Here is a 13875-nt window from a genome sequence, read left to right on the forward strand (position 1 = left end):
ATTCTCAATAAAGAATGTAATTAAAACTCAATTTTTCTATATGAAAATCGATAATATTGTTTTCGTTTTAAGTTTGTTTTAAAAACTTTGTCGGCTGTATTCTAATGCTTGAAATTTCATTAATTGAAAATCAAAATTAATAAATAATTATTAAAGTCAAAATATCTAACTGTATACTGTGTAAAGTGGCTACAAGGGTATCAGAATACTGCGTTTAATTATTGTACTTCATGATAGTACCTAAGTCATACACTCTTAAGTAACTATGATTCTTACTCCAAGATATGCTAGTAAGTATCATATAAAGCATTATGTAGATAGAATTCGTGATAGAATTATTATAATTGCCTTCACGTCGGATCCAATTAGCAGGAATCTCTTTTCGTTGTATAATTGTTTGTAAAATGAAAATAGTTTACGCCTCGTCTAGGGTTGTCGTCAAAAGTATAAAATTCCTGTTTTACTTATGACTTCCTTTCAGTTATTGTTTATGGCCTTTAAAATAGGATGTTCTACGATCCTGGATAAATATGCCAAAGGGATAGGCCAGTTTAAAAAAAATATCTAGTCAATTTTTATTCCGAAACTGGACGATGTATATTTTATATACGACATAGTACAAAAGCAAAGACTGTTCTTTTAGTCAGACTTTTGTGTCAGTCACGTCTGTTTGATTAAACACTTTTTTATATATCTCACACTTTGGTAATTATTTTAAGACTCATTATTAGGCACTTAGGTTTGTCAGTCGACAGCCCTAGCGGCTACATTGAATATTTAATACATACTTTACAGTCCGAGACTTCACGTACAATATAGCGAAATATGAAAGGACATTTACTAAAATAGCGTGTTGATTTACAAGCTTTTAAGCTCGAAGGTTAGTTAAATGCTTCAAGCTAGTTGGCCTTATGGAGCGACTCTCATCTTTTAAATAGTAAGTTCGATCTCCGGCTGTGGACCACCAGACATTGGTAATGTGCGTCTTTAACACTCGCTTGCACGCTGAAGGAAAACACGCCAAGATGGCCATCGACCCAAAAACTCGACAGTGCGTGTCAGGCACAGAAGGCCGATCACCTACTTGTATATTTAGAAAAATAAATTATCACGCAACAGATACAAAAATCTGTGAGGTAATATATATGATATGAGCATTGGGATCCTTTATGCCTTTGAAATAAAAAAGGCTCGGAATTCACCACACACACAGAACGTTCTTGAACTGCTATATTACAGCCACTATAAATAGAAGCAATACAGATTTTATAATAACTATTTTATCAGATAAAAAAACAAGTTTAATTTCAAAGATAGTGCTTTATTACAGATACTATACTCCGCCGAATACAAAAACATCAACAATTTAGTTAAAGAAGATATAAGAAGCTTAACAGGTATTTGACATAAAATAATGCGGTGCTAACCAAAAACAGCATCTAAAAAGGATATAACATGGATCTACATTCTACAGTAAAGTGCTGTTAAAGATCGATTTTTATTCAAAACATTTGTTTTAATAAAACTTTTTGATGGCGCTTGCAACACTAAACATCAATTGTAAAGTTGTTAAAGTTGACAGCTTTTTACATTTGCCACTAATTGTAGAATTATATCAATGACATTTATGTAACAATTATTGTTTAGTAGAATTCTGAACAAATTGTTCTAATCTACAGCAAACCGTTGGTAACAAAAGCAGCCAATTATTATTAGGCCATGATGCGAAAAGATCCATTTCATACCCTCTTCATTGTCAGATTATTGAATATTTATTATATCAGTCCTTACTTAAAAGCTAATGGGAATTAATAATCACACTTTGTACATTATTTTAAATGAATATAATAATAACAGTGACTGATGTAGGACTAGCATTGGGCTTTCTTACTAAAATGGATCTGATTGGGCCGGGCCCGTACACTGGTAATAATTCAGAGCCGACACTTATCTCGAACTATGAGTCTCGGGGACGTATGAGTCAAACTAAGTATCGTTTCTAAATGTAACCTTTAATCTTACCCTCAGAGTCGTTTGTTAAGTATTAAAGATATTTACTAAAATGTCCCTTACTGCCCTGTGATTTCTTCAAGAGTTACCTAATTGGGTTTTATTTCGTAGGGACATGTTATGTCGGCAAATATAATAAGTTCATTGTCGACGTTGTTTACAGCAATTCGAATGTAAACTTAATACACGGCTGAACAAATAGTCCCATATTTATTACCCTTAAAAGGTTGTTGGTACAGGCTTCTGATATAATCGTAATACAAATTGCAAAACAATATTTATTCAGTAAATAAATTTCTTTGTTATTCAGTTAATTAACTAAAGGCGTACAGGATTATTATGTCGCGACTCCCTTATCTCTTCATTCAACATTTTATGATATTGCATTGGATGTATCGTTAATATAGGACCTAGTATGTTTTATGCGAATTGTGCGTAATTTTCAATGAAATATTTTTTTGTAATAAAAAAAACACGGTTTCTTAGTCCTTTACTTTGATTCCTTCCATTACCAAAATAGTGGAAGCCCTTCAACCAATACAAGCTGCGTTGTCTAGAAAATTTAGCGTCTTTTATCTTTATTATATAATGTTCACGACATCAAAAAGTAACGACGCACTTCCCGACTAGTGAGAAACCGTCCATTTCAATCAATTCACGATGAATAGAGACAAATTGCATTCCCTTCATAAATAAGAATTACCGTCAATATATTTTATTTTGAGTCGAGCCTTTGAACATATGACAAAATATCTTTACTTCGATATTGAATTTTCGATTATTATATAAAAACCTATCATAATGTAAAAGTGTGATTATCGCCGAAGACATCTACATGAGGTATCTAACAAATAAATTAGCTTAACTAAGGCCGGATGTGCACGGACCACCATCAAATCGTCAATCCACATCCGACCCGACTTTTCATTAAAGAAGGTTACACTCGAATAATTACACATTCAGGTAAACGAGGCCGTTACATCTCCATCCGCATTGAGGCACATCAATTATTCATAACGCAACGTTCATGAGGGTCTATAAAACTGGATATTTTCCTGCAAAAATGTTATTCCCGGTTTGTTTTTCAGAGCTTAAATATATCTCATGAATAAATGTCGTATTAATTGCCTAAATCACGTTCAATGCGAACAGCAAAAGAAGATTTATGAGAAGTTTTGCATAACAATTAAAAATAGATTTGTAAAAGGGATAAAGGAATTATCTACTATGAAGTCTTAGGGTGCGTCTGCATCTGGCAAATGCGCCGCGAATATGCAGCTCGCGAGCAGTTTGCGAGCTGCGCGCGTGCAGTCACGGCAATGGTTTGGTGCGCCTCTTTAGCGCAACTCGTGCAAGGCTCGTATAAGGCGCGCGATCTATGCGCACTCAGTTCTCGCACGTACAAAAATGCACGCGCGGCGTATTCGCCAGATGTGGACGTACCCTAAAGTAAATTAGATTCACATACATAGGTTGGAACAAGAGCCGTCATCTTCATACGTTTCATAACTACTTCTGTAGAACTCCTACGACAAAGTGACCATAGCGGCCAAATCCAGATTGAAAAACACGTTATTTTTATTCAATACAAAGCAATAAATCTCGCTAACAGTGATTAACAAGTTCTGTTCTGTTAAGATTAATGTTGCGTAGTCGTTCGAGTGTAATCCCCTTTAAAAGGCGACTAGACCGCGTTACCGGCGCTGTGGACGTTGCCGTTAACACTCAGGGGGATTGTGTTGAACTCGTCTTCTAGATCATCTGTTTTCCTGTAACAAAAATATTAACCTTTAAAATATATCAATGTTAACATTTAGGGTCTGTTTCACAATGTACGGATAAGTTCTACATAAGTTTCAAATTTGCTATTTATTACTTATTGTAGGATAAACACTATTGTTGCGTTTCACGGCTGTCAGATAGCGCTATTCGTCACATATAGTCCATCATAAGCTATGAGTCCGATGAATGTCAAATAGCACAATTTATCTTCCAAATGATTTATGTGTTGCATAGCTATTTAGTAGTGAAACAGGCCCTTAGACTACTAAATATGGTTTTATGCATTTGTCGCGCTCCTAAACAAGACTGCTGTGGTTACATTAATACAAACCAAAGCGGTTTTCTAATGTAACTTATTATGATTGTATTATATTATTTTGTAAAATAAAGAGATTTAAAAAAAAATAATTGGAGATAACGCTATAAATATAATAGACACAAAAGAAAAAAAACAATGGGCGCTACAATCTTTTAGGTCTGGGCCTCAGATTTATTTATCCGTTTTGTCATAATTTGTGATTGTGACTGTGCCTGACATACGCCGGGGTATTTTTACGTCTAAGGCCGGCTCCACACGTTGGCCCCAATATTCGCCCCAACGCTATTCGTCCAACGTGTGGATCTAGAAAATGGCATTGGTCCCAACGTTGGGGCGAGTGTTGGTAGTTGGCCGGCTCGTGTCGGTTTCATCAAAGGAATCTGCGCCAACGCTCGCGATCTGTCCACACGTTGGCGCTTTGCTCAGTTCTGTTACAACACGCAGCGAGTGCGTACGTCGAGCGAGAATGGCTTCCTCATCCAAAAAATCGCCACCGGCATGGACAAATGAAAAAGTAATAGAATTTATTGAACTTTATCAAGCACATCCAATAATATGGGACGCAACTCGAAAGGATCATAAAAATAAAAATTTAATAGCTGATGCATGGCGCACCATTCAACAAAATATGGGAATGAATTTCTCAATTGAAGATTTAAAAAAAAAGCGAGAATCGTTAATGAGCACATATCGCCTTTACAGAAAGAAAATTAGTAACTCTACTCGATCTGGATCATCAACAGATGATATTTTTAAACCAAATTGGTTCGCTTATGAGCTCATGGATAGCTTTCTTTCTCCGATTTATGATAAATCAAATACAGTTACTTTGTTTTTTCTCAGTAACAAATATAAATGTGCACTCATCATTACTATAAACGCGCTCAGAGCAGTTTCGATTTCTGTATCGGACATCTTCACATTGGCCCTGACGGGACAGAACTAGTTTATTAGCCAACGTGTGTACGCCTCACCGAGTTTGCAGTCCAACGTTGGTACGAGCGTTGGGACCCACATGTGGAGCCGGCGTAAGGCATGCTGTTTCCTCACGATGTTTTATTTCACCGTACCAGAGTTAAAATCAATAAAAACTTTTTTACAATACAAAGGTCAAATTCAAATCAAACATTAATCTAATGTATATACAGATTAATTACGCTTGAGCCACGTTAACTACATAACTACGTGTATAATGGGCGAATACTAGGCTCTACATTAGCTGAAGTACAACGCACCAATCAAGTAGTACTGCGATAGTACTCCCCCTTATTAATTTAGGATCGTAAGATACTTATTTAATACTTCCATAAAAACCTTATTACTTAACGCTTAAAATAAAACTATTATGAATGGCTCTTCCAGATAACCTGTAGGAGCAAAAATATATAGAATATTGAGTACAAGCACGAAAACATCTTTACATATATGAAGTGTCTTTTGACTAAAATGTAACGATTATTGTTAAAGAGGACACAAATTCTGGCCAAAAAACAAGTATACCATAGGCCATACACCATATACCAACACAGCCGATTGTAATAAATATATAAAGAAATCAAATATAGGCGTTTCCAACAAACAAACACTTAGCATATAACAACTAAATCTCAATAATACCAAAGGGAATAATCAAAATACGTGAGTAAGCAGCTCATAATCCATCACAATTAAATGAGTATTTAGAGATAATCTCCCAAAAATCCAATTAAGCCACGTACTATTGGGATAAAGTTGGGAACTTGAGACAGAGTTTAGCTCGCTTACCTGTAATACCTCTTCGCATTTCTATAGAGTATGTGTACTTCAAATAGTTAAGACATTATTCGAAGTAATTACTAGTTAAGTGCGCATAAGTTTGTATCAAAATTTTACTAGTTTTGATTAAAGTTTCGGCTTGATATAATGTTTTTCTTAGCCTACCTTTTTAGTAGCTACATACCAATCTATGGAACATTTTGCTAGCTACCTCATAGGGACTGTTCGCTTTTTATAAAAACGTAAGTACTAAATAAAACAAAACTTTTCAATTTTATATTTTTCCAAATTTTCTGTCCAAAAAGTCGTTCAAGGAATAAATATAAAAAATAAACTCGAATTGTTCCAACCGTCTTCGAGTTTTAAGCTTAGCAGCATATTTTGCGATTAACTTTTAACTTTTATTTATATAGATGGTTGTTATTTTCTAATATTTTCTAGTGCACGAACAACGAGTAAATATGTATAAATTACTAGAGAATTTTAACCATATTGTACTGTCTAAGGCCAAAATATTCGAGCCCGTAACATTTCACAAGACTTAAATAAATATACGATAGATGGAGTTTCGTTTGATTGTGATTGGTCAACATTATTTTAGTCCAATCACACACACGCTATATGTAGTTCTGTGTCACCTGTGTGTGATGTGTTTTAGTAGTATTTATTTATTTATTTATGATTTATTACCTTATTCACAAACAAACCATGTTACAAAAGTTATAAGGCAACGGGCGGCCTTATCACTAACAATAACTAATTGAGTATTAGATTCTAAAGCGCTTTTATCTACTACTTTCTATTATATTTTATTATTCATAGTCTAAAACAAATATTTCTATACAAATCTTCTGGCTGAGTTTCTACGTCAACAGTTCTACGCTCTCACATATGTTATGTACTAGCAAACAGAAATACGTACATATCGCTAATGTTTAAAATCAGCAACCGCCTGATCTCTGTAGATAGAAAAATAATAACGAGCTATAAGAATGATAACAAAACTTCTTTATGTGGTATTAAAAATGAGGGTAAATATTCCGTATCGTGCCACCAGCGATTTTGAGGCTGATTTTTTTTTATGACTTCGTGATGAGTTCTCAGCCCCATAACTAGTGTTGTTATGATGGCGCATGACCTTTTTTGCCAAAAAAAATTCAAAAAGTACCCAAAAACCGAATCAGAGCACCCCACTATCCACGTGGTCTTGTCTGCCTTACCCCTAGAGTGTATTTAAAAAAATCGGAGGCGCGGAGGAAGAGCAGCCCCTGCAGCAGCCTTGAATAAAATGCCTGTGCTTTGGTACGCAAGGACGAAGGGGCTGCATTTCCCGCAGCGCCGGAGCTGTCCAAAAAGCCTATGATTAATATTGTTCGGTTAGGTTAGGTTAGTATATTAATATTTTTTTTTTTAATAAATTGAATTTTTTTTCATGCGCCATCATAACAATACTAGTTATGATGTTTACAGATCATAACGCGACTGTAAAAAAAATCAGTCTCAAAATCGCTGGTGCCGCGATACGGAATATTTACCAAAATGAGTGGCGGTTAACAAGTAGGAAACATAAGCCGACCGTGGATGGTGATGTCGTAATGGGTAGGTGGTCGTACATACTTGGACCAAATCCAGGAGGTACTATACAGGGACAAGTTAAAAGTTCTCATAACCGACCAGCGAGCATGGTCAATGTCATGATAGTGGATAAAGCGAGAGAGTATGTCAGGACCTTAGCACTTGGAGATCCGTGGTCTACCATTAGCATGCCCGTCTCCCTGTGTATCAGAGTGCCTAGAGGGAGATGCCCAGAGAGTGTATATACTCTCCCTCCAGTATCTCTTCCCTATACATCAAACACAAAATATAATGACACGAAGTAACCTTATGTACGTAAAAACTTAATGCTTCTTAATTTACATTTACTGCCAGTTCTCAAACATTAGGTACATCACGCTCCTCATCACATGTAAAAGCACTTTATTGTTGTAATAAAAAAAAATATATACATACAGTCAAAACCGTTTACGACGACATCGTTTAGAACAAAATACCGGTTATATTGACCAAAATCAAAGGTCCCGGCTGAATTCTATTGTATTAGGTTTTTAATAACAACGTCATCGGCTGTTACGACTATCGGTTTTTACGACCAAATATGATTAACCCTTCGATGTCTATATGTGTTCTATAGGTAAATGATTTGCTTGGCTACTTCTTAGCCTATATGCTATTTAAGTATACGAAAATCATATTGCATAAATACATTCTATAATATTACCAAGGTTTTGCAAGGATATAGTCCGCAAAATACGTGCTTTATCGTAAGAGAATATTTAATGCAAAATTCTGTGCAGTACTGTGCAAGTTTGCATACCTTAAACGGGAAATAATATCATATTAGCCCCTTAGAACCTCCGTGGCTTAGTGATATACACATAGTTCATATGCAATTTGACGTTCGAAATGGAGTAAAACTCAACTTTAAGGTTCACTTTAGAAACAGGCAGCTAATATGTGGATAAATTTATTCATTTGCAATTCTTAGAAGGCCGGCAACGCACTCGCCCTCTGGCATTGAGAGTGTCACTGAGCATCACTTAACATCAGATGAGCCACTTGCCCATTTGCCCCCTTATAAGAAAATATTTAAACCAACAAACCCAAACGGTATTATGTAATGGAATAATTATTTCAAAATACTTATTACGGAAAAACATAGGCTACTTATCTTCTTCTGGTTCGGTTTTTGATATTAACACAAATCGTTTTCCGGAAAAAAATATTAAAGTTAATTCAAATGTCAAAAAACTTTGTCGCTTTCCTACTCCATCTAATTTCGTTCGTTTCGTTACAAAATATTTTGGTAGTTCAATTTCCTGCGATAAATAATTTACGGTTGACAAAGTCTATTATTAAGTTATCCATTACAATATCTGCCCTATTAGATGGAACTGAATATAAAAAATAATAAAAACTGTATACTATTCTTTAAAATTTCACATTCACGTTAAGAGGATAGCATCAAATTGAACAAAAACAACGGTAAACGAAATCGGATTTAGATTCCAAACCACGAACAACGTATCTAGTGTTCGGTTCGTTGTCCCTCACAAAGGAACTAAAGGGATTATTGCTGGTAATTGGATAAGTGCCTTGTTCATTGGAACGCAATTGCTCAACGCAGCGTTCGTAGAAGCTACTTTATTCGAAATAGATTATATTCTATTAGACTAAAGCTAACGCTTACAAGTCTCTAAATAAAACAATTGAATAATTAAAATTCTCTGCGTTGTAAATATGTCTCTTTAAAATATTTAAAACACTTAAAAATTACGATTTACTTGGAGGCAAACGTCGTTGCGTTAGAATCGAAAAAACCAATTCGTGATTATAAATCAAGTATAATCCTGATATAACTCGATTTACGGTGTGTAAAACGTCAAAGACTTGACTTTGGTCGGTAAGGGCCTCATAGCCTAGCGGTCTTTAATGTGTCCGCTACACCTGCGGGGTATCGGGTTCGATTCCCGGTCGGAGCGCAAATTTATTTCTTGAAATTTAAATTTCTTCTCTGCCTTTGGGAGGGTCGTGTGGTACCAGGCGAGTGCTTAAACAGTACATGGGCTCGGTCGAATTTATAAGGCAAGCAGTGAGTATACTACCTATAAAATAGACTAAGAAGTTTAGGATATATACCCTGAGCCGAGGATGGTAATTTCAAGTGCTGGGCAATTCAACATTCTAACCCCTTTCCCTGAGTTGAAATGCTTAGTGCGAGCTCAATGCGCCGGTGGTACAGCCCTGCGATTCTGTAACTCAGTTTTAAAACTCACTCAGCGGTTTTCACATCGGCGGTCGCTCTGAAATCAGTCGTGAAGCAGTCATTTTATGATTTGGCATTCTAATAAACAATAAACTACAAGCTTCCACCTTTTCAGAATGCCAAATCATAAAATGACTGCTTCACGACTGATTTCAGAGCGACCGCCGATGCGAAAACCGCTGTGTGAGTTTGAAAAGTGAGTTACAGAATCACAGGGCTGGGCTCACAATTATTTTTGTTGGTACTATAAAGTATAATACTTGGCTTGATGTTACCGCGTCCCGTCTAGCGAGTGTTGGTGGTGCAGTGGGGTTTTAGTGGGTATGCACAGATCGCGAGTACCACATACCACTCCGCCCCAAGCAGTCACGGGTTTTCGTAATGCATTTCCCACCAATACTTAAACAAATTTTATAACGACAACTTTCTATAACACCAAACGGGTCCTAAACACAGTTTACGCTGTACATATATTGTTTTATCGTGAAAGAATGTTAACACGTTATTGTTATCTAAATAAAATATACATACCGTTTTCTGTATTTGTATATAATGAGTACGATGAATGCGTTTCCGATGAACAACGCCGCTATCAGTAGCGACGGGATGACTATGTCTGGAACAATAACATAAATAATAAAAATACTTATCTGATTTCATTAATTTGACCATAATTTCAAAAAGAACCTGAGGGTTAGGGTGGTTAAAGACTAGCGTTTTTTACGCGCGTATAAGCTCGTCTTTGGAAGCGCATGTAGGTAGGTAAGCGCTCCTTTTGGCACACGCGCAACTCGAACGAGCGTTGACGCGCTTTTAAGCTCGTATAAGTTCTCTGTGTGGATGCAACCATCAATGACACCCAGCATCTGTTTCGTCTGTTCAGTGGACGGTGAATTAGTAACGCAAATAGCAATGTATCTTCGTCAGAATCCATGTGATACTGACACGACGCCACTATCGGTTCGTGCGAAAACGCCGAAATATCCCAGTTTACGCGCTTCCAGTTTTTTGAAGCGCGTACTGTAGCGCGCGTGTAATCGCGTATGCTGAAACGACCGTATACGTTCAGAAAAATGAAAAGAGAATGAAAAATAATAGGTGCTTCTATAATGTGAGGGAGTTCTTAGATTATAATTTTGGAGATGCTAGCATAGAATATGACGTATTAAATATTTATTTCAATTATAATTAGGTATTTGCATGGGACTTTAATATGGCTAATTGTGCTGATTTTAAAACAGCACTTTCAAGGCAAATAAAGGAATTATTTATTCATTTAACCGGTAAAGGAAATATTGATCCCAATCACTTTACGTCTAGTTAAAAAATATTTTGTTTCAAAGCATTTAATAGTAGTAGTGCGTCTATAAGTCGGTAAGATATTTAAATATTCATCAAACAAAGGAGAGAACGAGCTATTCTCCATTTAAGTTATAAAGGCCTGTCGAAGTTCTGAAGTCTTAATTGTTCGCAAGTTGTGCAACCGTCACTGACCGCTAACACAGTGATAGAAACAGTTTGTACAGAACTAAGATTCGTTATTGATTTATTATAAGAATCTAAATTAAAATTTACATATAATGACTATCAAATGCAGTATTAATATTATGTTCATGTGGAATGAAATTCGGGATTGGGAATAAAACGTGTGCATCGAGCGAGTCCCGTTTTTATTGGCATTTAAATAGGTACTTTGCGACAACTCCTAATAATGTTAATTCATGTTAATTCTGTTGTAATTTGCCTTAATTGCCACTTAAGCATTTCAGATAAAAATAAATTTAGAATTTAATTAGCTATAGTAACTTATTTTACCCATAAAAGTAAGACATATATCGCAGACTTTTATAATATGTATGTAAAATAGGAACAACAGACTTTGTACAGGCAATATCCAACCGATTATTTAATACATTAATATATCAAGCACACATTTAATACACGAATTAAGTACCCAAATTACCGTCATTACATCACGAGCCTCGCTCAGTAATTTTTTATGTCCTACTAATTGTATTCACTCTGTATAAACCAAGGCAATAAGATTTGCATATCGGTATAGGTAAACGTATAAAGAACGTGAAAGTTTGTTAAATAGCATTTGTCATTCGCTACCCCTGTTAAACCTGTATATACTTATACGTAGTGTAAGGTTAATTAGTATTTTTTTTAATTAGTATAATTATATTGTAGAAGTACGCTTTAATTATAAAATAGTGCAAACACAAAATTCTGCGAAGTCGTTTGAATAAGAATATCCACGAAATGTATTCCAATGTCATGCTAATGTTTAAAGAACTTTATTTCTCATTACAAAATAAATATTTTTATTTACATGAGAAACTTAATCTAATATATAAAATTCTCGTGTCGCGGTGTTTGTAGTTAAACTCCTCAGAAACAGCTTGACCGATTCTCATGAAATTTTGTGTGCATATTGGGTATGTCTGAGAATCGGTTTATGAAATTTTGTGTGCATATTGGGTATGTCTGAGAATCGGATTACATCTATTTTTCATCCCCCTAAATGTTAAGGGGATGTCCACCCCTAATTTTTTTTTAATTTTTTGATATTTTTTTATGATACAGCTTTAAAAAATACATACAGCCCCTAATTTTTACCCCTTTACGATCAACCCCTATTTTTTTATAATAAATGATATACATGGCAAAACGACGTTTGCCAGGTCAGCTAGTATACTATACGAATGAGAAACGCGTCGCCATCAGCTATGCCAATTTTAGTTTATTAGGCTAATTCTAATATGATATAGATGATATCTTTAATGCCCTTTTAAATTGATTAAACACGCTAATGTTACGATTTTAGAGGGTAATTGATTAAACAATTGCACACCCTCATACCCAATAGACTTCTTTAAATAATGTATGCGCGGCTTCGGCAAGATAAGCAAACTCGCTCATGCTACTAGATTCTTAGCAAATATCTTGTGTGTAGCAAGTAGCAATTATCTAATTACAAACCGAATTAAACTACTTACTTACTCCATATAAAACCATTTCTAACAAAAAATATTTCCTAAATCATCCAAATCTGATTATTAAGTTCTTGAGTTCGTTTTACCTATTTACACTTTTTTCCAGAATTCGATAATAATATTAGCAAAAAATAAGGTAAAATTTTTTGTTTTTACATCGTGCAAAGGCGGCGTTCTCACTACTAAGCGATCTCTTTCAGGCAACCCCCTAAACCTTTATGTTAACTAACCTGAGCCTAGGTAAATCATTGTTTTTTTTTTAAAGACAATTCACACCAATTGACCTAGTCCCATGCTAAGCTGGTGAAGCTTGTGTTATGGGTACTAGGCAACGGAAATACTGTATACATATTATAGATAGATAGATCTATTAAATACATATTTAAACACCCAAGACCTAAGCACAACACCAAATGCTCATCACATCGATGTTCGTCTCAGCCGGGGATCGAACCCGGGACCCATGGATTCGCAGTCAGGGGTACTAACCACTAGACCAATGATTCGTCAATTGTGTTTATACTATGCCATTTTTTTTCTATTTAGTAGACTCATCTATCTTAAAACACAGACAAACAAAAACAGGGGTATAGGTAAACCTAAATACTTTTTATAAACCTTTGTTCTTATGTTCTATTCTATTGCCGCATTAATTAAATCATTCTTCTCTATCAAATTGTATTCGATAGAAAATAATGATTTAATTCATGATATCTTAGTAAAGGCGTTTAACGCCTTCGATTCCCGGAGTAACAATTAGTTCACACTTGAAATATTGTCCATAAAGAAAAAAAAAAAAGGGTGCGTGTACTTATGTACGCGCGTAAGAAGTTATACTTCTTTGGCATTATTAAAAATAGTTTTTGATTGCATGCAAATAATTAATTACAATTAAATAATCAAAGACTGGAAAAGGAGTCATTAAAGTCAATAAAGTTCAGTTTACATTTGAAAAATTAATTAAATAAATATTTATTATTATTCTCTTACATTAAACAAATAAAACACTATTTATCTTTAAAACATTTTTATTTAATTATACTATTTATTTTTAAGTGACTGTCTTCATCAGAATTTCGGTTTGTAATTTTAAATTAATCATTACTTGGTTGTGCATCTACGAGGCTTCTCCAAAACTAAAACTACTACTTGCTTTCTGCAACAAATAAGAGAATATTAATTTAAGC

The 13875-nt window shown here is 34.9% G+C and overlaps 1 protein-coding gene across 2 annotated transcripts in view; it reads right to left on the reverse strand.

Annotated features, from left to right (window-relative positions):
• Window positions 1-1305: 1305 nt before the first annotated feature.
• The window catches only part of LOC125050821, a 90597-nt gene continuing 78027 nt past the window's right edge, over window positions 1306-13875 (reverse strand). Inside the window, exons 8-10 of one of the 2 annotated variants that reach the window (XM_047650857.1) lie at window positions 10221-10305; window positions 6789-6825; window positions 1306-3779 (exon numbers count right to left, since the gene is read on the reverse strand). In XM_047650857.1, coding sequence (XP_047506813.1) covers window positions 6795-6825; window positions 10221-10305 — 116 coding nt within the window. In that variant the 3' untranslated portion in view covers window positions 1306-3779; window positions 6789-6794. The remainder of the gene's footprint in view (window positions 3780-6788; window positions 6826-10220; window positions 10306-13875) is intronic. The other variant, XM_047650856.1, reaches the window with a different exon arrangement.

This window comes from Pieris napi, chromosome 7, assembly GCF_905475465.1.
Source record: "Pieris napi chromosome 7, ilPieNapi1.2, whole genome shotgun sequence".
NCBI lineage: Eukaryota > Metazoa > Arthropoda > Insecta > Lepidoptera > Pieridae > Pieris > Pieris napi.